Genomic DNA, 24,220 nt, shown 5'->3' with positions numbered 1-24,220 from the left:
ATCATCTTGCTCCGCTTCCCCAGCGGCGGCTTCTGCCATCTTGGCCTTGTAGCCTTGGTCGTCTGCTTCCCCGGCGGCATCGTCTTTCTTGGCGAAAGCCACAGTGACAGTATCGCCAAGCTTACTCCTGCCACGGCGGAGGCTGCTCGTGGCGGCATTTCCGCTCGGACTCTGTGCTCCACTTGCTTGTCTCCTGTTTGAAGCAGTGCCGCGGCGTGCAGGGGTGTTGTACGTATTCCTGTAGCTACTTCTCCTTCCAGTAGGTCTGCCGGGACGGCGCCTCGCAGCGCTTGTGTGCATGCCAGGCACGGGCGGGAAGATCTCGAATCGTGTAGGCGGGATGAGTCCACCGGCGGAACCCGGTTGCGATCCCGAGCCGGATGTGGTGGGCGTCGCTTCCCCGGAGTCAAGATGTGAGTTATGAAGACTCGATGCTCGATGATGGTGGTGCGTGCCGTTTGGCGTCTTACGCGGTGATGACCGACGTGAAGGCGAGTTCTGGCCTAGAGTGCTGGTGGCGCGCTCGAGGAAGGAAGGCTGAGGTGTCAAAGCCAGTGGTGGCGGAGTCTTTTTGCGCGACTTCGGCGAGATTTTGGTCATGTTTGCATCGGTCGCAGGAAGTTCTGTTGTTGGTGTTGCATTGCCTGTATCCTCGGCGTCTTGGACAGCTTCCTCGCTGGCTTTCTGTGCTTGTTTGTGCTTGACATCTTCTTCTGGTCGATCGGTCTGCTCCGTTGGATCCTCTCTGGCAGCGACAGTTTGCAAAGGCTGATTCGTCTCTTCCCCCATTGCAAACAGGTTGGTAGGCCTGCCCATGACATACGGCGTCCAGCACAAGCGATCAGGATTGATTTTGATCGTAGCCTTCTTCTCGTGCTTTTCCGCGTATTCCTTCATGTAATCGTAGTCCAGCCGAAGAGCGTATGTGCCCGAACGCGGATCGCGGACCAGGGCGCGTAATGCCTCGAGGCTCGCAATGATATCGTCAGGAGTCATGCCAGTTTCCTTGGCGATTTGAACTATTGTCAGTTGCGTTGCCTCGCCGGTCTCGCATTCCCTGTCTCTATACTGCAAGAAGAGCTTGCAGAGGACAGTCCTCCAATATGAGCGATATGAGACGAGACCCATGTCAGAGAGTGGCTTCTCAGGCGATCCAGTCCTACCTTCGACCTTGGTGAGAAGGTAAGAGAATTCGATTAATACTCTTCCAAAGCCGCGCCGCATGTGGACGGGTAGGACCAAGATGCAGCTAACGTTGTTGCCCGGGTTGACGAGAGCAGGATCTTGCGCAGTTCCTTCGAGCTGCTGCTGCGATTTTTCTGAACTGCCACTGGAGTGCGCATTTTCGTCAAATGAGGTGCGGGGCTCAATAGGTGGTGCAGGAGGTCCGCAGCCGCGTTTCTCTTTCGAAAAGTAGCCAACAAAGTGGCAGCCGAACTCATCGTTTTCTGTCATGATGTAGAAGAGAAACGGTTCCACATCATAGTACAGAGTCTTAGAACCCAAGAAGAGCTTGGCCAGCAAGCACAGATTTTGACAGTAAAGTGGGTTCCTTCGGCCATCGACTTCGAAGAAGGACAATGTCGTCTCTTGGTTGGTCTCTGGATTGATGATGGTGTCGCGATAGATTTCATCACCTGGTGGGTGTTTTGCAGAGCATTTGAGCTTGTGTCGCCATGCGACATAGTCTGAGCTCATGTATTTTAGACAGAATTCGCAGATGTAGAGATGCTTGTTGCGGCTGTACTCCTCAGGATACGGTGCTGCATGCCATGTGTCGATCTCGTACTGCCCAAAGTTGATGCACTTGATTTTGCTTGCTTGTCCGGCCTGCTTCGACCGCGCAGGAGGCTGGTTGTCACCATTCATCTGGGCGAGCTTCTCTTTCCACGCCTCTTCTGCCTTTTCTCGGGCATTTTGGAATGCGGCGCGATCTGCATCTTCGGGATATGTCTTCTTGGTGTCGGCTTCGGCGTCTGTGAGAATGCCGCCATAGGGTCTTCCCTTGTTCTCATCGACCTCACGATCCTGGAAGGGAAAGAATGGATTATTGTAAATTGACGTCTGCACGGTTGGGAAATGAGCAATCTCTTCCGGTTCAGCAGTGGCAGTGCGGCGACTATTTCGAAGCCGTCTGAGGCGGTCGCGCTCACGTCGCTTCTGCTTTTTGAGCACGTCTTTCTCGATCGTCTCCCATTGAGCAGCGTTGACGGGAATGGCCAGGACGACACTCTTTGGATCTTCAGAGCGGGACACAATCCTGGCACCTCGTTTGCGAGTCCTATGGCGCTGAGGTCTGCCAGACCGTGACCTCGGCGATCCCGGTTCCTCGTCGCCATTCTCCTCGTCGGCCTGTTCCTCCTCGACCACGTCAATGGTGGGAACATCTTGGTCTTCCTCTGCTACGTTGCGTCTTCTTTTCCGAATTGGCGGTCGAGGAGCATCATCTACCTCCTCTGATGGCGTCTTACGCTTCCTAAGCGATCTCGATCCGTCCATCTCGTCGTCTGGCAAGATGAGCGTGTTGAAAACTGAATGCGATCCTGGCTTGATGCCTCCACGAGCTTGCGGCAAGAGATCTCTAGCCATCTTGGGCGCCGAAGATCGCCTTCGAGAGGAAAGTAATTGAGGAACATCTTGAAAGTCTGCTTCCAGACCATTTTCTATGCAGCCTGAGCAGCGCCAGCGAGTTGCATCTGCGGCAATGTGTCAATACATGTTTTTGTTTTGAGCAGAGACATGGCCATATGCATGACACGAGCAGATCTGGGTACGCACCTTCGTCAGCAGCTAGCGAGCTTGCTTCTCTGGCACATTGCCGGTGGGCTGCAGGAACGGAAGTCAGCGCTCGGACCCTTGAAGATTGATATCATTTGTTACTTCGCCGCAATTCTTCCACTTTTCCATCACGAACCTGCACATGGATTTTGGCATTGGGCTTGCAATTGCACACACTTACCATTGTCGCCGCAGACTGAGCATGCCAGATACTCCTCGAAATCTTCACCTGGATCATTTTCTTCGCTCTGATGACAGTACCTGGAATCATCGTCAGCAACATGCATAGCCCGGCTTTCCATAGCACTTACACGCAACGACTGCCGTCTGGATTTTCGACCTTTGCATCTTCCTCCACATCGTCGGCGGCCTCCCAGTCTTCTTCTCCTCCTCGAGAGCTTTCGCCATCTGAATCGTCTTCCGCGCCGCCAGATTCGGCCTCCGACTCCTCGTCTTCAGCATCTCTACGAGATCTAGTCCGACTTGAACGTGTTTTCACGGCTCCGACGAATTCACCCTCGTCATCGTCATCATCATCTATCTCTCCTTCAGCGTCGGCTTCGGAGCCCTCATCTTCCTCCTCGCCTTCCGCATCGGCTTCATCGTCGATTTCTTCCTCTTCCTCTATCTCCTCCAGTTCCTCGGCAACGGGCGCGTCGGCATCTTGATCGTCAATCTCCATCTGCTCAGCTTGATGTGCGCGATAGCTGACGCCGCGGCCGCGCAGCCTGGAAGGCGTGGACGCGGGCCGGCTTAGCACTATGGTCGCCAGCTTGTCGAGCGGGCTCTATCTCAGCCCATATGATACGCCCGCACTCTTCTCTGATATGGGGAGCTGTCGCGGGTGCTCTCGCTGAGCACCTTTGCCCATGCGGTCACAGCCTGGTGGCCGCCTCGAGCTCTCCGCCAAGACCGGTCTCGATACGTGATTTTATGATTTCTTGACGCGTTGTCCACTTCGTAGATCGCTCCTGGTGACTCTCGCGGTGTACTCTGTACAATTGCGCGCGTTGTCGCTGTCGTTGCAGGCAAGCAGCGCCTGACTAATCAGCCGGCGCGGTCTTATGATTTTGGTCGTCGTCGCAGGCTTCTGCGTGCAGTTTCTTCGGCCCGATGGATAGCTGTGGCGGTCGCGAAACCAGCAAAATTGTATTGATGGGTATGCGCGGTGTTGTCGATGGTTGATGGCCGGTTTTGTCTCTCCCTACTCGCAGCGGGACAGCGTTTGGACCTTTGGGCACACAGCAAGCACCGTAGTGCCGAAAAGTGCCGGTCGCGCAGTTGCGAGGCGCCTTTCAACACGCATGAACATCGACGCCTGTGACAGAGTAAATCAGCATAACTTCTGTCGTCCTTTCATCTAGGTTGCTAAAGACATCCATGAGACCAGAAAACTGCACATTTGCATACCTGCACTGTGCTGTAATGCCAGAGCAGCCAGACTCTGTTGCTCTCGCCTGCCAAGATATTTGTCACCTCCGAGCTTCTTCGAGCGCAACTGCGACATCACACAACCATCCACCTCTGCTCTGTGCGCAGACACGCCATTGACCACAGATCTCCAGCTAAGTCAAGATGTAAGGCACTCTAAGCCGCAATTGAGAGTATGATATACTGACTATGTGCGCAGGGGTGTGCCATTCGAAGCCCTCCTTCCGTATGCAATCTGCATTGGCGTATGACAACCCCGACCTCTCGCCCACAGCAACCATTGACACGGCTTGTAGTTCTTCTCCCTGACCGGTGCGGGTCTCTCAAAAATCAGACACATGCAAAATGGCGGAAAGCGACAGCGGCGTTCGGTGGACCAGTGGGACAAGCAGAGTACGTGCGGAGCATGGATGCGGTGACAGGGAAAGAAGACACTGACTGGCTTTTACAGTGATGGATAGAGACAGGCGGCTCACAGGATTTTTGAGAGGGCAGACGGATAACGCGATTGCGCCGAAGGGCTTTGAATTGAGCAATCCATGGAGGGTAAGTACTTTCAGATGCCCGGAGAGGCTTGAGATGTGGTGTACTAATTCTCGTATAGCTTGAGCCTGGCACTTCTTAGGCCCTTTGTGAAGATGCAGATACCCCGAGATGCTCTGAGAATTCTCGGCATGAAATGAATATACCAATTCTTGACCTTCAATTTCACATGTCAAGTTCACATATCCATTGGAACGACCGCTTGTGAGAAAATCCTCGTGAGGCCAATTGAACTTTCGCAGCGAGATAACGCACTGCATCTCAAAATTTCACCATAAGCGCAAGCGTGGTTGTCCAAGGATGTGCTGATGGCACTCCATTTCCAGCCCCTGCCGGCTAAGAAACGAATCATGTATAAAAAGACAGATTCAGAGTCTACAAAGTGCAATACGGGGTATCCAGAAACAGCCTGCACTCTGTCTTTGTTGCCTTGTCTTATCCTCAAGATGTGAGCTTGACCTAGAAGTGAGATAGCTCAAGAGCATGAAATGTTAACTAGGGAGGAATTTTCATCCTTGCAAAAACATTCGCAGTTGCCTACAGCGTCAACGCACATCGGAGTGAAAGTGGATACCAGCGGCCCGTAACGTTAGAATCTGAGATTTCTGATTTGATACGAACTATGAAGTCCAGGATTAAGTTAACGTTAGGGAATTTAGCGCTTTCACTCCGATGTGGGTTGCCGCTGTAGAATCGGGCCTGAGGCATACCTGCTATCAGAAGCAGATGCAATCTTGTATGGAGTTGCGCAAGATACCTCATCAAGACTGCGTTGGCAATCCAATATATCGCAACACCACCTTTCGATTCAAGTGGTCGGTCTTCATCGGCGGGAGCCATGGACAATTCCTAGACAGCACTTCTTCGAAGCATGCTCTCGTGAAGCTGCAGGTGGAAAACGCAGTGCTAATTCGTACTACTGAAGAATCCTTTGATGATTAACAGTCATCGACCTATTATTCCCAGGGCATCAGACAGGGAGAGATACTGGACGCGAGGTGAGCAGAATAGGGCTCTGTGTTTGATTGTAACGTTACCTTAAAAAGACACCTGCATCTGGGCTGAGAGTTGTCTCCTGCGTGCGTGGGGATCATGGATGTGTTTCTCTACGAGGAAACACTAAGCACGGCAAGTCGGCATTGATATAAATCCCAGCGCGCACGGCTCACTGTACCATAATTTCACCGTCTCTGATAAATCCCATGCGGACAGAGATTCTTCGAGCATTCCAGGCGGTCTTCCGGGACTTGCAAGACACTTTGAGCCAGATCTAGACGACGCTCTGCAAAGGAGGACCGGCAGAACTTGATGGCACCACCCAAGTGAACAATGCTTAAACCCAGCTTGCACATGCCTGTGGATGCCGCAAGACATGGTGGGGTATGTGCAGGGGAAGTTTGGGAGTAGAGTCGGAGGGCCGCCAGTATCTTCATCAACGTGCTGGACGTTCAGGTATTCTATGTTGTTGAGTGGGCGCATGGGCGCTTCGAGCAATAACTGCTTCTGTCTCTTGCTGCCTCGCGGCAGTTGTTGAGACGTCTTTGACTCTTTGCACGACGATTGAAGCCATGTCCCGAGAGTCCGGATAAGGTTCTGTGCCTCAGCATAAAAGTAGACAGGGAGTTCGCATTGAGGCTTGAGCGATCAGGTGTACATGGATGCAGCCTGTTTAATGTGCGTTATAGGCTCTCTTATGGCTATTCCTGGTATTCAAACGTCAACAAGACGCCCACCATTGACTTTGACTTTGGGCGTTAAAAAAACGCGACACGTACGAGGTAGGGCGCAGGAGGTTCACGAGTGTTTCTGCTCGCGCCCAGCACGCAATGCGAACTTCGTCGTCGCCGCCGCCGCCGCCGCCGCCGGCATGCTGCTGAAGCTGGGTGAAGGCGATGCAGATGCGTCATGAGCCGCGGAAGGCAGTGCCCAGTCTTGAGCTCAACGCGTCGCGTCGTGACGACGGTGGACGAAATTGCGGTCTGAGGAAAACGCGGTGGCGTGATGAGGCTGATCAGGAGAAGCGTGGGGTGGGGAGGAGGGTTGAGTCAACGTTGGAGAGTGCTAGAGGCGGCAAAAGTCTCCTGCGGCGAATCATGGCATGGATGGACGCAGCGCAACTAAAATTGCGCGTGTGTCGTGATGGACGGGCGGCGTTGAGCAGTCGTTGTATCTCCCGCGGCCTGCTCGTCCTCGTCGTTGCAGCCAGATGCGCCGGGTCTGAAATTGTTTCTGGCATTATTGCGACAGGAAAGGGCGGAGGGCAGATCGGAGCCAATCAAATCCCTCGTCGACACAATCTGGCCATCCCTGTGTGCATGCATGGGAGTCCAGCCGGCCTCGTGCGATTTCCCGAGTCGCGACGACAGGAGTGAAAGTGTGCAGCGCAAAGTCGCCCAGGCCATATCATACCATTCGCTCTACTACTGCAGCATCCGCGTCACTGTCGTCAGCACCGAGGCTGCCCCGACGCTCACTTTCTGCTGACGCTCGCTTGCACCGACTGTGCCTTCCTGCCAGCTCGTATTGCCTGGACTGCTGGTCCATGTATCATTGCCTCACCAACCTACTCCCATGCCAAGAGCGGTCGTGAGGGTGCAGGGCGCGCAACAACGGACCTACTGGACGCTGGACAGCGAAGGACCTGAGGACGAGAATCTGCCGACGTACACGCCGCGAGCAGAGCAAGAGGAGGATCGTAGTCGTGGTAGTGTCACGATGCAGGGCAATGGCCAGTACTTCGACCCGCGCCATGAGCCGCCCTTGCCACGATATGAGAGCTACGATGGGAGTGGCTACGGCAGTCCGGACTCCAGCCAGAGGAGCTCGCTGCAATATAGCAAGCAATCCGCTCCCGCCGTCCACCAGACGAATGCGCTCTACAACGATTTCGCTTTCGATGCCACTTTTCCACAGCCACCACAAGGCGGCCAGCAACAGCAAAGACGCATGCATGGGAATGGGCATAATCCCTTCGACGATATCAAATTCGGTCTCGACCAAGTGCACGCGCATAATATTTCCTTGAATACGAAGATACACACGCAAAGCCAGGACATAGTTGGACGGCATTTGTTATATGAGACGGCATTATTGGATACGCAGTCATACGAAATTCTGAGCATCGATGACGTGGATGAGTTGAAAAAGGAGCATGTGCGCCTGAACTCAAGGATAGAGGCCGCAAATCGCAAGCTTGTGCTTGAGAGCAAAGTCAAAGATGCTGCACAAAGTCTTCAGAAGCTCTACAAGCGGCCAGACACTCCTCAAAGCCCAGACAGTCCACACAAAGACCGGAATAGTCTTCTGGGCAATCGGCGAAGGGCTGAAACAGCTTCCAGCCAAGATGCACAGCATCAAGCTGAAGATGAGCTCACGTTGGCAATCAAGAAGGTCGACGAGCTGAACAGCCAGATCAAAGAGCTGATGGACAGGAGGCTGGTCGTCGAAAGGAAACTTTTGAGACACACCGCTGCTGTGCTTGCAGAACAAGCGAGTCAGCGCAGCGAGACCCCAAACACGGCCCTCACCAACAATATCATCGATGACGATGATGCGATTGCCTTTGGACCTGACGACTTTGACGGAATCCGCGATATCCTCAAAGGGAGACCGCTGCCCACAATCAAGCCAGAGGAGCTAGAAAAGATGCAGGAAGGCCACGAGAGGCAAGTGGCCAACCTCAAAGGCCAGCTACAGTTCTACCAGGATACGCGAGAAGAGCATGAGCAGCAGCTTGTAAGCATGAGAGAACAGCTTCAGACGCAACAAGAACAAACCGTGACAGCTATACGTCAGAGGTCCGAGCAGCAGCTTGCGAGTATGCAGAAACGACTTGAATCACTGAACTCACAGCTTCGAACTATCATCACGGAAGCTGCGCGGACACGAGGTCAAGAACCAGAGCCGCAGCCTCCGATACAGCAAAGTGACAACATCGAAAGCAATCTCGATAATACCTTCATTCTACTCGAGAACAACATGCAAATCATGGAGCAGGAGCATGAGAAGACGAGAGGCCATTACAAGAATGTTCAAGACAGTGCGTACATCACGCGTAACACGGTCGAGGAACAGCTGGAGGGATTGAACAACAATCTGTTCAAGACTTTGCAAGCTTCGGCTGGCATGCACGCTGTAACCGAGCTGCATCAGCCGCCAGAGATCAGCGGGCATGGCTATCAGCACCAGCTGCAGTATCTCGAACAGGCTCTTCACATGGCAGATCAATTGCTGCAGGAGCATAAGGGCGAATTGCATGCTGCTAAGGAAGCGTCGAGAAGTGCAGAAGAAGCACAGGAGACTGCGAGGAAGCTCACCCAGAAATCAGTCGAATACGAGACAGTGCTTGCCGGCCTATGGGAGATCGTCAACTCGTCCGATGCAAAGTGGAACGGCCTCGAACCTCGCGCAAATATCGATGTGCGTGGCAGCAGCGCCAGAAGCTCGGTATCGCAATACTCGCCTGTCTCGCCAATTCGGGAAGACTTCTCGTTGCAGGCTTTCAGCTCCCGCGTCCAGCATCTTTTTGATGTCGCGAATGGAGCAAAGGAGCAGCAGGACATTCTACGTCGACAGATTCAGCAACAGCGAGACTTGAACGGCAAGTCTGACATGGAGAAGGACACGCAGATCGAAGAGCTGCAAGCTCGGTACGAGGCGTTGAACATGTCATACGATGCTACCCAGCAGGACCTTGCGAAAATGATGGCTGGCCACGAGCAATCCCAAGCGGAGGCACTGGAGTCTCGTAACGAAATGCAGAAGGTGATGGAAGAGTTGGACCACCTTCACAAGACAATCGATGAGACCAAGGCGCGATCAAAGGAAGTGGACGAACGCCACCGTCAATTGATTACTGAGAAGAACCAGCTTTCTGCTGAACGCGACGCTGCGCACGAGGAGCTCGATGGTGTGCGGAAAGAGCTCGAGAATCTTGAGTCAGAGGTCGTGCGACTCACCACCGAGCTGACCATGGCCAAAGCAGAATTGGAGGGCGCATACGGCTCCCGCTCTGAGAGGAAGAAGGAAGCTGGTGTTCAAGAGAAGGAGATGGAAGCTCTCGCCACTCTCAAAGATCAAGAAATTGCTCAGCTCCGTCGGGAACATGCAGAGAAGACAAGACTGCTTGAACAAGAATTGCAAGACATGATGAACGAATTCCAGGAAATGACAAGAGAGTCTCTGGAATTGGAGAAGGAACGCGGGCAACTCGAAGGCTTGATTGACAGCCTCAGGGAGAGAGCCGAACAGCTCGAGACTCAACTCAGCGATGAAAAGGCCAAGTGGATGGGTATCAAGAGCCCAGGTGAAGATGGCGGTAAGAAGGAAAGCACTAGCGTCGCGGTGCTGAGACAAGAGTTCAAAAAGATGATGAGAGAGAATCGCGCTGAAGGTGTGCGGCTACTCAAGGTATGTTGCTAACAAGCACTGCAGCACCGTGAATATCCACTAATGCGCACACAGATCGAGCAAGAGGAGCGCCGTCGCCTTGAGACCGAGATCCGCAAGATCAGGCAGGCCACATCCCCACTGGGCCGTCGGCCTGGTCATCTCGCGACCAACAGTCTCGCCCAAAGCCATGCTCGACTTGGCAGCGTAGCCTCATCCAGTGGCGGCGCGCCAACAATCAACGGACATTTGCAAGGTTGATCTCTACTGCATCCTTGCAGTGTCAAAATATTTGTGAAACTCACGTGCATAATGCAACTTCTGCTAATTCGCACTGTATATTATTAGTTTACTCTTTTTTATCTGCGGCGTCATCAAACAGGAAGTGCCCATTTGGATCGGGCACGACGGAGATGGAAGTTTCATTCCTGTCCGCAACCAGTGGAGGAAAGCCCGCTACGTATAGAGGCAGAAGACGCATTACCGCATCTTCCACCAGGCCTTGCTTGTGTTGCGAGCATTGTGCTTTTTGTGATTGCGGACTTTGGTGTTGAAATGCATCGGCACGAGCAAGACTTGGGATTGGCATTTTGAGTTGGATTCGATTCTGCACCAGGCAAAAGGCATTAGGACGTCAACAGGACGCATAAATAAAGGCATTTGAGGCGGAATGGATAAACAAGACGCGCCTTTCCCAGGCGAAGAAGAAGTTTAAGGCGCATGATAGGGACCAACCAGGGATGTTAATTTATGTTTGAAGGATTTTATGTCCGAACGGGATGAGGGTAAATACGTCTGAAGAATACAAGCACGAGAGTGTGCGACAGGGCCTTTCCGGTCGTTCCTATGCTTCTTTCCCATTGATGGCGAATGACATCTCACTTGACGACCAACTCTCGGGCAGGGAGGCAGCATTTACCGCATGTCGCGACCGTGTTTCTGCCACATATGAGCACCGACCATATCACAGCTTCGTAAGTGTCACAAAGCGTCCACGAAATTCAAATGTGCCTATCTGACGTTCTACAGATCCGCGACAAGATCTACGATGAGCTCCTAATCGTTCGCAGAACTCCAGAAGACGAGGAGAAGTACGACAAGATCCAAGCCGGTCTCAAAAAGGGCACCCACGAGTATGAACTTGAGCGCGAGCTTGACTTCATGCTGCAGGATTATGCTCTCATTCCTGACAGCTCCGTGCCTAACCACGGCATGAAATTCATTGGCAAGAATAAGGGCATCTTGCTGGCGTGCAAGCAAATCTACGAGGAAGCAACCACCACACTGTTCGGCAAGAATATTTTTGCTGCTTGTCCTCAATCCGAGCGCGTGTGTTCGTTCTGGCGTTGCAGCATTTACTGCGGCTGTGTTCCCAAGGACAGACCATGTCTACATCCCAAAAGAAGAGGTCTGCAAGGCTTATAGCAGGGTCGCATCCTGGCTGATCGCCAACTTTACTTGCAGATAGTTACGGGGTAAGCATTGCAGGTGTTGGCGTAGAGTACTGGACGACGGGGGAAAAGAACAAAGTAGCGAGCCGGCGGAGTTTCGACGGCTTTCCGCTGCACGAGCAGACCGAGAAAAGTGAATGAAGTTCACTTTAGGCATATCTCTTCTATTGCCAGGTTCTCATCAGTGTGGACGAATGTTCCGAAGGAAACAGTTTAATCCGAGTACACGGGGTTCAATATTGACCCCCAACGCCGCTGCGAACCCTCTATTTTCGCCACACACGGTTCATCCAGGCGTGGAGAAATGTATATTGGTAGAAACCTGAGATTCGATCCGTCTTCATAGCAGAGATGGTTAGGTGCACGCTGTGCTGTGTGCCTCCTAACCATGAGTAGGAGATGGAGTTGAATCCTGAGGCATGTGCCTAGGTCCGTGCACACACGCGGCACCCTATTTAGCGACTTCTCGCTTCTTCCGTAGACACTCAATCAACCATCGAACACACACACACTTCAAGTGGTTATGAGCCCTCGACTGCTACCGCAGACCTGATCAAGACAGAACACCCTCCTATAGAAGCAGGGGGTGCGACTAGAGACAAGAACAACACCCTTCTGCAGAAGCAGGGGGTGCGACCGACCGACCAACCAACCTGAACAGCCAAGATGGCTGCCACCGACTCGACCACACTTCCGGCCACTGGCATTCGGAAACTGACACTAAGCAACTATCCCCTCTGGAGCGTCGACATCAAAGCGCTTCTAAGGCGCGCTAAGCTGCTGAAATACACTACGACCGACCGAGTTACTGCACTCAAAGATACGACTCTGCCCGACTATGACGACAAGGTGGCGGATGCTGCTGATCTAATTACCCTCACTCTGAGCGACTCGATTAAGAGCCGCCTGTCCGCATCTGATGGCGACTTTGACGACGGCTACAAGCTGATGACCAAGATTAAGGCTATGTGCCAACCAGATACGGAAACTGAATACTTCTCATTGTGGAGGGAACTGTTTGAGCTGCGATACGACGGCAAGGATATTGAGGCTCATATTGCTCAGATTCGGACACTTAGTGACCGCATTGAGTCGTTCAATACTGAGCTAACTGCTGATAAGCGTAACCTGCTTATTCTGCTGATGACAGTTGGCCCCTATCACGACACACTTGCTAACTACTAGACAGTCAACCTGAAGGATATGACATTTGATAAGGCCTGCTCCAACCTGCGTGACGATATACGCCGTCAACTTATGACCTCCGCGGTTCAGACTGCCAATATGGCTCGGACAAATGACAATGCCAAGAAGACTGAGAAGCAGCACTGCAGCTACTGCAACAAGAAGCATGGTCCAACCTGCTTTAAGAAGAACCCTGAACAGGCACCTGACTGGTGGAAAGAAATGCAGAAGCAACAACAGTCCAATATGGCTATTGCTGTACCAAATGACCCGCGACCTGATTCAGAGCCAGCAACTGGCAAGAGCTGGGCCTTCTGAACCGACTGAACCTGAACCGACTGAACCTGAAGTTCCTGAACCGACTGAACCTGAACCGACTGAACCTAATACGACTGAACCTGACACGACTGAACCACGACTGAACAAGCTGCTTTAAGCACCTACCTGCAAGAAGCAGGGGGTGTCGTGGCTACTGACTGAACCGCAATCAACACTCAAACCTGCTGGATGCAGGGGGTGCGGCGGACTGACTAAATAGCCATCTAAGGGCAAGATGCCTGGGCTACTGACTAACTGAACAACCAATGAAGGGCATAATGCCTGGGTTGCTGATTGACTGAACTGAACAACCAATGAAGGGCATAATGCCTAGGTTGCTGATTGACTGAACAACCAATGAAGGGCATAATGCCTAGGTTGCTGAAACCGAACAACCATCTAAGGGCAAGAAGCCTGGGTTGCTGACTGAACTGAATGGCCATTGTAAGGGCAAGAAGCCTGGGCTATTGACTGACTAAATGGCCATTGTAAGGGCAAGAAGCCTGGGCTATTGACTGATACCTCTTTGTTTGATTTGAGCGACTTTGTATTCACCAACGTGCCTTGCATGTGCACGAGGGGGTGAGTTGAATCCTGAGGCATGTGCCTAGGTCCGTGCACACACGCGGCACCCTATTTAGCGACTTCTCGCTTCTTCCGTAGACACTCAATCAACCATCGAACACACACACACTTCAAGTGATGGTTCCCAGACTCTCACTCATGCTCACTGAGGTGCTTGCCCGTATGGATCCCGTAATGTCGCACAACGGCTAACGAATTTCCATGCCGATGGACGATGGAGCTACAGTATTCAGCAGTGCTCTGGTCATCGAAAGTGTTGTGGTGATGTACAGAATGCCATGAAGCAACCGACGCTGTAGACGCTACGCGAGTCATGCAAAGTGAACCCTGCACGCACGCTCTTGTGTTCAAACTTTAGAACTAGAACTGCTTTCCGCGACAATTCACGCATCGAATCACGCAGACTAATCCTCAGCACAACCTCCCCACTCTCCACAGCGTGTGAACATATCCAAGATGGCGCGAAATTCCGAGAAAGCACAATCCATGCTGTTCCGCTTTCGAGCGCAACAAGCATCAGATCTAGGCATAATCGACATCAATCGCACGCGCCGACCAAAGGCCATTTCACAACAAGAACACATTCCCACTTGCGAACGATGGCGAGGCCAAGTGCTCAAGGAAATCAGTCGCAAAATCACAAAGATCCAGGACCCTGCGCTTAGCGACTACCAGATTCGCGACATCAACGACGAGTTGAACAAACTTTTCAAAGAGAAATGGCAGTGGGAAATGCGAATACGAGAGCTCGGTGGGCCGAATTACATGCGTGGTGGGGGGAAGATGACTGATGATGAAGGACGCGTGATAGAAGGTGGTGGGAAGGGGTATAGGTATTTTGGCAGAGCGAGGGAGTTGCCTGGCGTAAAAGAGCTGTTTGAGGCTGCGACGCAGATGCCGGAGAAGGAGACGAAGGAGACGAGACATGATCTGAGAGTAAGGGTGGATGCTGGATATTATGGATACAATCTGGACGAGGAAGATGGCAGTCTGTTGGAGTACGAAGCACGCAAGGAGAAAGAAGCATTTGAGGCGCTTATGGCACAGGGTGACGAGGTTGGAACAGAATTTGAGCCTTTACCTGGTGACTCGGGAGACGGTGTGCCTTGGAAGCTGCCTACGGCGGAAGAAGTCGAGACCGAACTCCTGGACAGGCGAAAGAGGAAACTACTTGACAAACTCTGAGAAGCTGTATACGCATCTTCGGAGATAATACACCAGCCGCATTGGCGCAGAAGGAGATGGGTCTCTCGCCCGATGAAATGCTTCGGAGCGTGCTCTAGCAGACATGCAGTGAGCTGTGGCGTTTCTGTTGCTTTGCTCTTGGTACTGGCACAAGAGCGCGACATTCTGCGCTATGCCAGCTCGTGACAACCGAGAGTCGCAAAGGACACCCAAGCTACCAGCTATTCGCTTCGTGCTGTTGCCAAATGGTTGAGCTTCCAGAAATATCATTCACGGCACACGATCTCAGCCACCGTAGCCACTATCTACCATGGCAGAACGCTTGAGGATGTAAGTATAGGACTACGTGGACAACGTTTTCTGGGAACAGAAGCCAAGGTCTGATGAATACCGCCAATTGTGGCAGATACTTACCATGAACCATTGCTGTAAGAACGCAACGTAGCGCTCCATTCGAGCATCAACGAACGGCTTCTATATTTCATCTCGCCCCCACCTAAAACCCGCAGGCCTATCTTTGAGAGTCTTCCAGTTCACCCGTCTGGTCGGCTTCAAGCGCCATCGCGGAGAGCAAATGTACTGTATATCCATGAGTCGCGGCATCACTAGTTGCCTGGGACCGTAAACGCAGTTCGAAATGCATCAAGGTCGAGCAATCTATCGCGTCGGCATAAATTTGCCTATGCCTCTGGAGTATGCATCAACGTCGAGATGCTTCGTAGCTGATATGCCGGCTGCAGCTGGATCATCTGTATCAAAGTCCAGGCGATCGGGCACCTGCAGGCCATCATTTGCATACCTCGTCAAGACGGTCACGCTCTGGCCATCTCGATACAACCATAGATCACCGGTAAGCTTCTGCCAATCCGAGACCTTCTCACGCATACGCAAAAGCAATGCATTGTGGCTCTCATCACTTGCTAGATTGTTAATCTCCTCGGGGTCGCGTTCAAGGTCATAAAGCTCCTCAGCTGGACGAAAGAGATAGCTCTTCAGACTTCTCTTTCCTACCATAGCCTCTGGCTTCATTTTTCGGATGCCATCAAAGCTCAGACTGGCATAGAGATCTGCTGCAAAGGGGAAGTCTAGTCGCCATGCTACATTCCGGTGATACTTGTATCTCTTCGTCCGCAGTACTCTCGTCGGCCAGTAGTTCTGCATCTCGTGGAAAGTATGAGAGCCAAATATCTCCTGCTGCCAACGATCTTCGTTCAATTCATCTTCAGCCTCTACGATCTCCAGGAACGATCTACCTCGCCTCCGTGGCGATTGACTTCCCGGCAACCGAAGATCCTGATCTAATCCAGCCCAGCTTAGGAATGTTGGCAAAACATCGATGAACGAAACCATGTTCGGATTTTTTACTCCAGCTTTTGCGCCTGGCTTACGGACAATGAGAGGCAAATGAATCCCTGCGTCGTATAGGGTGGTCTTCGAGTTGAGGAATGGAGGTCCATTATCACTCGTGAACATCAGCTTTCGGCCTCCATCTACGATCTACGGCTCTGATGTTTAACTCTCCGCTCAATGTGAGGTGAGGTGAGGGGAGGTCAATGTGGTGTGGCTGTGGAGTGTGCTTGGTCATGTCCACCGTGGCGCCCGCCTCTTCTTTCTGGGGCGCCATTGCTTGTTTCTTCGCAAAGACTTCACCTCCTCTGCATCCCCGTTCGTACTCGTATGGCCCTACTCAGCCTGTGTCGCTTCCACCATACTACACGAACTCAGGGCTTCTTCGGAGGATGCAATGCATCCGCGATACGCTGCTACCAAATGTCGGAGCTGGAGGCACGATGGAAGCCGCTAAGCGATTTATCGTTTGGCTGGTTGTTTTGTGGTATGAGGCATTTATTTCTCTGCACAGCCAGCCTGCACGCCAATGCGAGATCCGAGCTTCGCATGAAGATGACCAGTATTGTCACGAGCACCAGCGCTTGCCTGGTTGCATTTCGCGCATGTGGACACATGGGCGTCGAATCGTTTGACATTGCGCTATCCCTCGTGGTGTCTGAGTGTCGATCGCTGTGTCAAGGAAAGGGATAGCACGTGGGTAGCACGCCCAGTTCAACTCAATCTCGGTGGGCTCGAGCTCTCTTCACATGCTCAGCATGAAGGCGAGGTATATAGAGCTGCTCCAAGTCGACCTACTTTCTTGCCCTCTCCCCTCCCTCAGCACTTTTCCATAGTCAATTCTTCGTCCTTCAACTCCCTGCTAGCAACATGGACCACCAGGAAGCCAAGTCGCCAAAAGCGCACACAGTCATCGCTGCTCAGCTGGAGCGCGTGCAGACTGGAGAAAGAGGTCGAGCCATCACATATGCTACAGACGTACGTTCGAGACGTGTCAGCACAGGACGACTGGAAGGAGGCCGCGGAAGTCTCGCTCGATCACGCTCCCGCGACTCCTCAATGTCAATACGCACGGCTCGAAGAAGCGTGGATCCTAGCCTTGCTTTGCCGCCAGCATTCAGAACGCTATCTTTCGGCCTCGAGGAAAGCAAAAGACGAAGCTTCGTTAGAGATGAGAGGCCATCGAAATCAAAATCGAAGAGCAAGAAGGAGCAAGCGCAGATCGAATTTGGAGACGCCGACTACCACCTCACGTCTCCTGAAGACCTCCTCCTTCGCTACGGATCCTCACGGAACAGTGGTCTATCTGTCTCTCAGGCAGCACAGCAGCTCAAGACAGTGGGCCGCAATGTGCCATCTCCACCGCCATCGAGATGGTTCCCAAGACTGATAGGATATCTCTTCGGTGGCTTCGGTGCCATCCTCTTCATCGCCGGCATTCTTGTCTTCATCGCTTGGAAGCCATTAGGTGAACCAAGTCCAGCAATAGCCAACTTGGCTCTTGCGATTGTCTTGGTATGCGTATGGCTGATTCAAGCTGCCTTCTCGTTCTGGCAAGATTTCTCGAGTTCCAAAGTCATGGCTTCGATTACGCAAATGCTTCCGGAAGAGTGCATGATAATACGCGAGGGACAAAATACGAGGGTCGACGGCCGCGATGTTGTGCCAGGAGACATTCTGAAGATCACTATCGGCAACAAGCTACCGGCAGATGTGCGATTTCTGAACTGCTCTTCGGACGTTCGCTTTGATCGATCGATTCTCACCGGAGAGACCGCACCACTTCTCGGATCCGTTGAATCTACCGATGATAACTACCTGGAAACAGCTTGTATTGGTCTCGCTGGAACACATTGTGTTTCTGGCAGTGCCTTGGGTTTGATTCTGGAGACTGGAGACCGAACGGTATTCGGACGAATTGCCAAACTGACGAGCACACCAAAGAGCGGTTTGACACCACTCCAGAAGGAAATCCTCTATTTTGTACTTGTCATCGTCAGTCTCATGCTCACTATGGTGATCATTGTCATCGCGGTCTGGGCAGGCTGGCTACGTCAGGAACATCCAGACTGGATCAGCGTCGCTCAACTGATCGTCAGCTGCGTTAGCGTCGCTGTCGCCTTCATTCCAGAAGGGCTTCCGATCGCCGTCACTGCGTCGCTTACCATCACCGCGAACATCATGCGCAAGAACAAGATCCTATGCAAGAGCTTAAAGACTGTCGAGACTCTAGGCGCTGTCAACGTTATCTGCTCCGACAAGACCGGAACCTTGACGAAGAATCTCATGAAAGTGACGGATTTCATGGTGGGCAAAGCCACAATGACCGCAAACGATGCTCCAGATCGATTCAACAGATTTGAAGGTCTTCGACAGCTTGCCAACACCTGTGCTGCATGTAATGAAGCAGAGTTTGACGCTTCAACGCTGGACAAGGACATCCATGATCGCAAGGTGAATGGAGATGCGACCGATTCTGCCATCCTTCGCTTCGCAGAGACGATGCGGCCTGTTTGCGAGCTTCGCGATGCGTGGCGGTCAGTATTCAAAGTGGCATTCAACAGCAAGAACAAGTTCGCAATCAACGTTGTCAAGGGCGAGACATCCGAGAATCCATTGCTCATGATCAAGGGTGCTCCCGATATTCTGCTCCCTCGCTGCAAGTCTTACATTGACGTGGATGGCTCGGTCAAACAGATGACAGAGCAAGACACGCGAACACTAGAGAGTATGAAAGACTTCTGGTCGAGCCAGGGAAAGCGAGTCATCCTGCTTGCTGAGAAGCCGCTTGACAATCTGCTATTCGACCACGTGCATCAACCAAGAGAATATGAGCGAGATATCATGAGCCGCGCGTCAAATGATCTCATCCTGTCTGGCCTGATAGGAATTGTTGATCCTCCTCGTCCTGAAATCCCAGAGGTTGTCAGCACTCTTCGAGGAGCTGGTATCCGTGTCTTCATGGTTACTGGCGATTTCAAGCTCACTGCCGCCGCGATCGCCGCCGAATGTGGCATTATAACGCAGACACCTAAAAACATCGACGACGTGACACACCTGGCTTTCGATGAAGGCTATCTGGAAAGCGCTGGCATTACAGTGGAAAAGTCTCCTGACACTCTTTATTACAAGACCAAGTCAATCGTTCTCTCCGGTGCCGACATCGAGACTCTAGATGACAGCATGTGGGACAAGCTAGCAAAATACGATGAGATCGTCTTCGCCCGCACGACGCCAGAGCACAAGCTGAAGATCGTTCGCGAGTTCCAAGCTCGCGACCTCACAGTGGGCATGACTGGTGACGGAGTCAACGACGCACCCTCGCTCAAGGAAGCAGACGTCGGCATCGCTATGGGATCTGGAAGCGACATCGCCATCGAAGCCGCGGATATGGTTCTCCTCGACTCTTTCTCTGCCGTCATCGAAGCCGTCAAGTATGGCCGTGTTGTCTACGATAATCTGAAGAAGACAATCTGCTACTTGCTGCCAGCGGGATCTTTCTCAGAATTCTGGCCTGTCTTTACCAACCTCTGCTTCGGTCTTCCACAAATCCTCAGCTCCTTTCTCATGATCATCATCTGCTGCTTCACTGATTGCGCTGCTGCTACTGCCCTGGCGTACGAGAAGCCGGAAGCAGATGTCCTTACTCGACCACCACGCAACGCCAAGAGGGATCGTCTTGTCAACTCCAAGCTCATTTTCCAAGCTTATGGCTTTCTCGGTGTTCTAGAGACTGTGAGCTCGTTCGCAATGGGTTACTGGTATGCTCAACGTCAAGGCGTTCCATTCTCAACCCTCTGGTTCGGTTTCGGCACAGTACCAGAAGGCATGACCAAAGCACGATATTCGGACATTCTCAACGTCGCTTCGTCAGTCTACTTTGTGAACTTGGTGGTTATGCAGTGGTTCAATCTTTTCGCGATTCGAACTCGTCGCCTTTCTGTGCTCCAGCACAGCATGAACTGGCTCTTGCTCCCTGCCATAGCCTTTGCTCTGGTCATCGCTATCTTCTTCCTCTACGTTCCATCGTTTCACAGCCCTCTTCAGACGGCGATTATCCCGACTGAGCACTGGTTTCTCCCAATGGCCTTTGGAACTGGCATTCTTCTACTTGACGAGGGGAGGAAGTTTTTGGTGAGGAGATACCCAACAAGTTTGATTGCCAGATGCGCATGGTGAAGTACTATCGATACATGGAAAGAGAGAGGACCAGTGGCCTTGTCTCAAAGCGAGGATTTGGCGGGACTAGTTGCGTCGATACAAGAATTACGGAGATAGATTTGAATTAAGAACTGAGAGTCGTACATCGAAACGCCATGCGCAAAGTGTCGATCCCGGTCGACTTTCTTCCGTTCTTCATGCTTGACAAGCAGCTCTTTGTTCATATCGTTGAATAACACATGTACTCGTACGCAGTCGGCTCGGAGTAAATGCCAGAGATGAGCAGATCTTGTGAATAATCGAGCGAGTATTTTACAGCTGCGCCCCTGGTCGACCATCCAGATACGGCTCCAGCGGCTTTCCAAGCAACTCTTTCTGAATCTGCAATGCAACGAATCTCGAGAAGAACCTGGCCAGTCGAGCTTCCGCGCCGTGGTAAAACAGGTTGGGATCTATGTCTCAGTCAATACACGAGCAGTCGCAAAGATTTCCCAAGATACCTACGTCCAGAAAGGCGAGCATAGCCTCTAAGCTCACCTTCACCGTCAGGCTTCCAGAAATGGTCCATCTGGTCAGCACTATCTCGCCCGATAACTTCAGCAGCGTCTTTGCGGAAGTCATGATTGTAGCCGGTGGCTAACACGATCAAGTCGGCCTTAAGCTGACTTTCGTCTTCGAACACGAGACCATCTGCTGACAGACCTCGGATAGGCGTGGTCTTGACCTTGATCTCGCCTTTGATGATTCGCTCGGAGGCTCCAATATCTACGTAGTGTCCACCATATCTGATGTATAGATGTGTGAAAAGATCGCCGTATCTATCAACTTTGAATCCAGCTCTCTCCAGGCCATCGAACAGCTCTGGATTACGATCAATGCGGTCGTGGACGGTCCGATTGACTATCTCACGACTGACCTTCGTTGGCATCGTAACCTGTTCGCGATCTGCTACCTCTGTCATCTTCTGCATGTTGTAGTCTCGACTCTCCGCTGCGACGAGCCAAGCCTGCGGAAAGACAAATGTTGAATTTCTTTGACACATTGTGACGTCCATTCCGGCATTCGCCATATCTTCAGCAACATCGTGCGCAGTATTTGCAGTTCCCACGACAATGCCACGCCGTCCGCTAAAATCTCTGACATTGTGATAGTCCGCAGAGTGAATTATCGTGCCTTTATATCCGCTTGCCTTGACCTTGGACGCAATCGCCCAGTCTGGAGATACAGGCACCTTGTGACCAACCCCCATACAGAGAATGAGGTATTTTGCTTGCCATTCGTCAAGCTGGCTGCGATCTGACGCCCTCGAGGTCCTGACTGTCCACGTGCGAGAGTTTTGATCCCATCGTGCATGTTCTACAAGTGTGTTGGCTCGTGCGTTTATTGCATGCTTCTCAGACCATTCCTTAAATCCAGAGGCAATACGGTCTTTTGGAAGCTCCCGAGGGTCGCTCTCGTTCCAGGTTCGTCCGAAGGGCAAGTTTCCATATTCTCTGATTGTGTGAAATTTTAGTGAATCGTAGCGATGTGCCCAAGAATCTCCGATGCTAGGACGATCATCGAAAAGGATATAGTCAATTCCCAGGGCTCGAAGACGTCCTGCTACTCCAAGACCAGCCTGGCCGCCTCCTACAACAATGACATCAAAAATTTGCTTATGACACGCGCCGTTGCGTCCGTTCAGCTGAGTGGAACCATCCACGCTCGGGCTTCGATCTGGATCTCCGTGGCCAGCATATCGCTCAAGCCAAGTTCGCAGCGTCCAGATCTTAAATCGGCCAGCCGCATCAGCGATCACAGATACGACTCCAGAGCATTCTCCTGTCAAACCATCATCGCGGATCTCGAATTCGAAATCGATATCGATCCAGCTAGATTTTGGTATGTTAACTATTCGAGGCTCAGTAGCGGAACTCCGGAAGGGCGAACACTTCTTGCGTTCACGGAGCTCTGACAAGGTCTGGAGTACAGATGTTGCAGATGAGAATGTCCTGAAAGTGTCGGTCAGAGATAGAAGGTCTCGCCATGTAGCATCGGCCGCGAGGTCATCTTCCTCAAGGGAGTTCAGGCTCTCAATCGCAGAATTTGCAATGCTCTTCAGGTCAACATCTGCTGGGATCTGGGTCGCCGGGAGCTGTCCAGGAATGTCGTCAAAGACTGCACTAGCGGTTCTCATTTTCATCGTGGCCATGACGACGATGCTGGATGTGTAGTAAACCTGACCAGTTTTATGCGTCCGCAGAGAGGAATATAATGCTCAAAGATCTGTAGACCTTGGGACAAGTTCGTCTGAGGACATATCTAGATTCGCAAATCTCCAGGTACGAGGATCCATTGCACACGATCTGATGGTCCAAGATGGATCTTTCTTCGTTGCAGGGGGCAAAGCACCACTTTACTTGGCCGGCATCGTTGTGATTCAGCATATACGCATCAGTCGTCAATGTGGATGATTTGCTTTCGAGACCACATGATGGTCATCAACGATCGGAGCGAAGGCATTGAACAAGGTGAGGTGTCGCAAGGCGATGGCGACGGCGATGTTCTCGGGCCGAGAAGTACGGACTCAATATTCTACACTACGCTCGAAGATAACATCCTCCCTCATCAATCACACACACATATGCCTTACGGAATACCATATATCTCAATCACGCCCGACACCCATTTTCTGCTTTCCTCAGATACCATGGATCATTCTCCGGCATCACGACATGCCCAAGATGATTTCTACCGCCATCTCACGTGAGACACGTCTCAAGCTTCTTCACGCCCCAACGAATCGAACGTCGGATAAACAAACGTCTGTCGAGTGAATAGAAAGAGCTACGCCGTCAAGATGTCGAGATATTGCGAAGTTGGTCGCCTAAGGAGACTGAGGAAGGATCGCAATCGTGAAAAGGGGAATTACAGTAGCCTCATACACTCTGTGCTGCCTCTGCTGCATCGCAAGACGCCGTTGAATACATCTCAGCCTTCTATCCAGAGTGCTATCGCGATCGCTGACTGGCGTCGTCGTGCAGCTGTCCTAGGTCAGACGCTACAGATATACAGCATATGCTCATGTACACGGGCGGCTCTTTCGATGCTGAACTTGCAGGACAGTTGTGCCATGTGCCGATGCCGGTCTGAGCATGCTCATCACAGGATGACCCGCCTGTTTCCGGATCTTTATGCTCTCGTCTAACTTATTAGGCCTGCTCACGGCCTGCGAACTCTGAGAACATTCAGAACAACGATTGAACCCTTTGGTCAAGCGAGAAACTCAGAGGTCGGCACAACTCAAAGCCATCAGATGGCCATACCGTGTAAGTGTCATAGACTCAAGGCAAGTGTCTGCTTTGGCTGCGGCCGAAAGTGCTATGGCTCGCTTCGCTCTTTGCTCTCTTGGCCTCGCTTCAATCGTTTGAACAATGCTCCGACCAAAGCGGTCAGAAGTCGAAAAGAGGTGAGAGCAACTGTATCACGATGCTTGTTGATATTTTGGACCCCGGTAAAATCATGAGTCTCGGTCCAAGATAGCCCGAAGCTACATACATACTTTGGGGCATGGATGCTCGAGCGGAGGTTTCATAACATCACTGACACTGGTGAGAAGCGGTCAAGAGGTTTGCCATTCTACGGAAGGCTTGGGCGAATATTCATGCGAACATGGTGAAACCTTTTGATGTCCGCTTCGAGCACCACGAAGCAGGTGCCATTGGAATTGGAGAGGATCGGCCTCGTATATCCTGGAGCTTCGAGGGTGATGAAGAGAACTGGTCTCAGGAGGCTTACGAGTTGGAAGTAAAGTGGCAGGATGGAAGTGTTGAAAATCACACAGCAGCCACCTCTAAAATGCTTGTGCT

General features: G+C 52.0%; 10 protein-coding genes across 10 annotated transcripts in view; 6 read left to right on the top strand and 4 right to left on the bottom strand.

Annotated features, from left to right (window-relative positions):
- Positions 1-948: 948 nt before the first annotated feature.
- On the bottom strand, positions 949-1,869 carry MYCFIDRAFT_134543 (uncharacterized protein; the record flags this gene model as incomplete). The annotated part of the gene is made up of 2 exons (XM_007927103.1): positions 949-1,302; positions 1,423-1,869. Coding segments are annotated over 2 exons (801 nt in total), but the record flags the coding sequence as incomplete, so codon positions are not given.
- A 2,540-nt stretch (positions 1,870-4,409) lies between these two features.
- Positions 4,410-4,818, top strand: MYCFIDRAFT_133659 (uncharacterized protein; the record flags this gene model as incomplete). Its single annotated transcript, XM_007927102.1, has 3 exons — positions 4,410-4,454; positions 4,506-4,602; positions 4,661-4,818. Coding segments are annotated over 3 exons (300 nt in total), but the record flags the coding sequence as incomplete, so codon positions are not given.
- Positions 4,819-6,644: 1,826 nt separating this feature from the next.
- MYCFIDRAFT_214819 (uncharacterized protein) lies at positions 6,645-10,969 on the top strand (the record flags this gene model as incomplete). The annotated part of the gene is made up of 3 exons (XM_007927101.1): positions 6,645-7,091; positions 7,270-10,161; positions 10,216-10,969. 3 exons carry the CDS (start codon positions 6,645-6,647, stop codon positions 10,399-10,401), a joined length of 3,525 nt encoding a protein of 1,174 aa, XP_007925292.1. The 3' UTR covers positions 10,402-10,969.
- Positions 10,970-11,003: 34 nt separating this feature from the next.
- MYCFIDRAFT_195652 (uncharacterized protein) lies at positions 11,004-11,565 on the top strand (the record flags this gene model as incomplete). Its single annotated transcript, XM_007927100.1, has 2 exons — positions 11,004-11,114; positions 11,170-11,565. 2 exons carry the CDS (start codon positions 11,004-11,006, stop codon positions 11,563-11,565), a joined length of 507 nt encoding a protein of 168 aa, XP_007925291.1.
- A 1,705-nt stretch (positions 11,566-13,270) lies between these two features.
- Positions 13,271-14,128, bottom strand: MYCFIDRAFT_173614 (uncharacterized protein; the record flags this gene model as incomplete). The annotated part of the gene is made up of 12 exons (XM_007927099.1): positions 13,271-13,279; positions 13,308-13,318; positions 13,347-13,440; positions 13,483-13,520; positions 13,567-13,618; positions 13,650-13,701; positions 13,740-13,760; positions 13,787-13,814; positions 13,873-13,981; positions 14,013-14,019; positions 14,060-14,083; positions 14,109-14,128. The coding sequence occupies 12 exons, from the start codon at positions 14,126-14,128 to the stop codon at positions 13,271-13,273; spliced, it is 465 nt and encodes a 154-aa protein (XP_007925290.1).
- Positions 14,129-14,135: 7 nt separating this feature from the next.
- On the top strand, positions 14,136-14,864 carry MYCFIDRAFT_135059 (uncharacterized protein; the record flags this gene model as incomplete). Its single annotated transcript, XM_007927098.1, has 1 exon — positions 14,136-14,864. The coding sequence occupies one exon, from the start codon at positions 14,136-14,138 to the stop codon at positions 14,862-14,864; it is 729 nt and encodes a 242-aa protein (XP_007925289.1).
- A 657-nt stretch (positions 14,865-15,521) lies between these two features.
- On the bottom strand, positions 15,522-16,488 carry MYCFIDRAFT_173612 (uncharacterized protein; the record flags this gene model as incomplete). Its single annotated transcript, XM_007927097.1, has 2 exons — positions 15,522-16,340; positions 16,366-16,488. The coding sequence occupies 2 exons, from the start codon at positions 16,486-16,488 to the stop codon at positions 15,522-15,524; spliced, it is 942 nt and encodes a 313-aa protein (XP_007925288.1).
- A 559-nt stretch (positions 16,489-17,047) lies between these two features.
- Positions 17,048-20,522, top strand: MYCFIDRAFT_163458 (uncharacterized protein). The gene has a single exon (XM_007927096.1). It carries the CDS (start codon positions 17,082-17,084, stop codon positions 20,388-20,390), a length of 3,309 nt encoding a protein of 1,102 aa, XP_007925287.1. The 5' UTR covers positions 17,048-17,081; the 3' UTR covers positions 20,391-20,522.
- A 162-nt stretch (positions 20,523-20,684) lies between these two features.
- Positions 20,685-22,554, bottom strand: MYCFIDRAFT_187580 (uncharacterized protein; the record flags this gene model as incomplete). Its single annotated transcript, XM_007927095.1, has 2 exons — positions 20,685-20,824; positions 20,910-22,554. 2 exons carry the CDS (start codon positions 22,552-22,554, stop codon positions 20,685-20,687), a joined length of 1,785 nt encoding a protein of 594 aa, XP_007925286.1.
- A 291-nt stretch (positions 22,555-22,845) lies between these two features.
- MYCFIDRAFT_187579 (glycoside hydrolase family 78 protein) overlaps positions 22,846-24,220 on the top strand; it is a gene marked incomplete at both ends in the record, with an annotated part of 3,664 nt that continues 2,289 nt past the window's right edge. Inside the window, one exon of the mRNA XM_007927094.1 lies at positions 22,846-22,930. Within this exon, the coding sequence (XP_007925285.1) occupies positions 22,846-22,930 (85 nt within the window). The remainder of the gene's footprint in view (positions 22,931-24,220) is intronic.

Source organism: Pseudocercospora fijiensis (genome assembly GCF_000340215.1).
Source record: "Pseudocercospora fijiensis CIRAD86 unplaced genomic scaffold MYCFIscaffold_3, whole genome shotgun sequence".
NCBI classification, from domain to species: domain Eukaryota; kingdom Fungi; phylum Ascomycota; class Dothideomycetes; order Mycosphaerellales; family Mycosphaerellaceae; genus Pseudocercospora; species Pseudocercospora fijiensis.
Note: the sequence above shows the minus strand (reverse complement) of the source record. Positions and strands in the feature narration are given on the sequence as shown.

Excerpts from the sequence above, each read along its gene's own strand:
- MYCFIDRAFT_163458 (XM_007927096.1), top strand. The coding sequence starts at position 17,082 with ATGGACCACCAGGAAGCCAAGTCGCCAAAAGCGCACACAGTCATCGCT.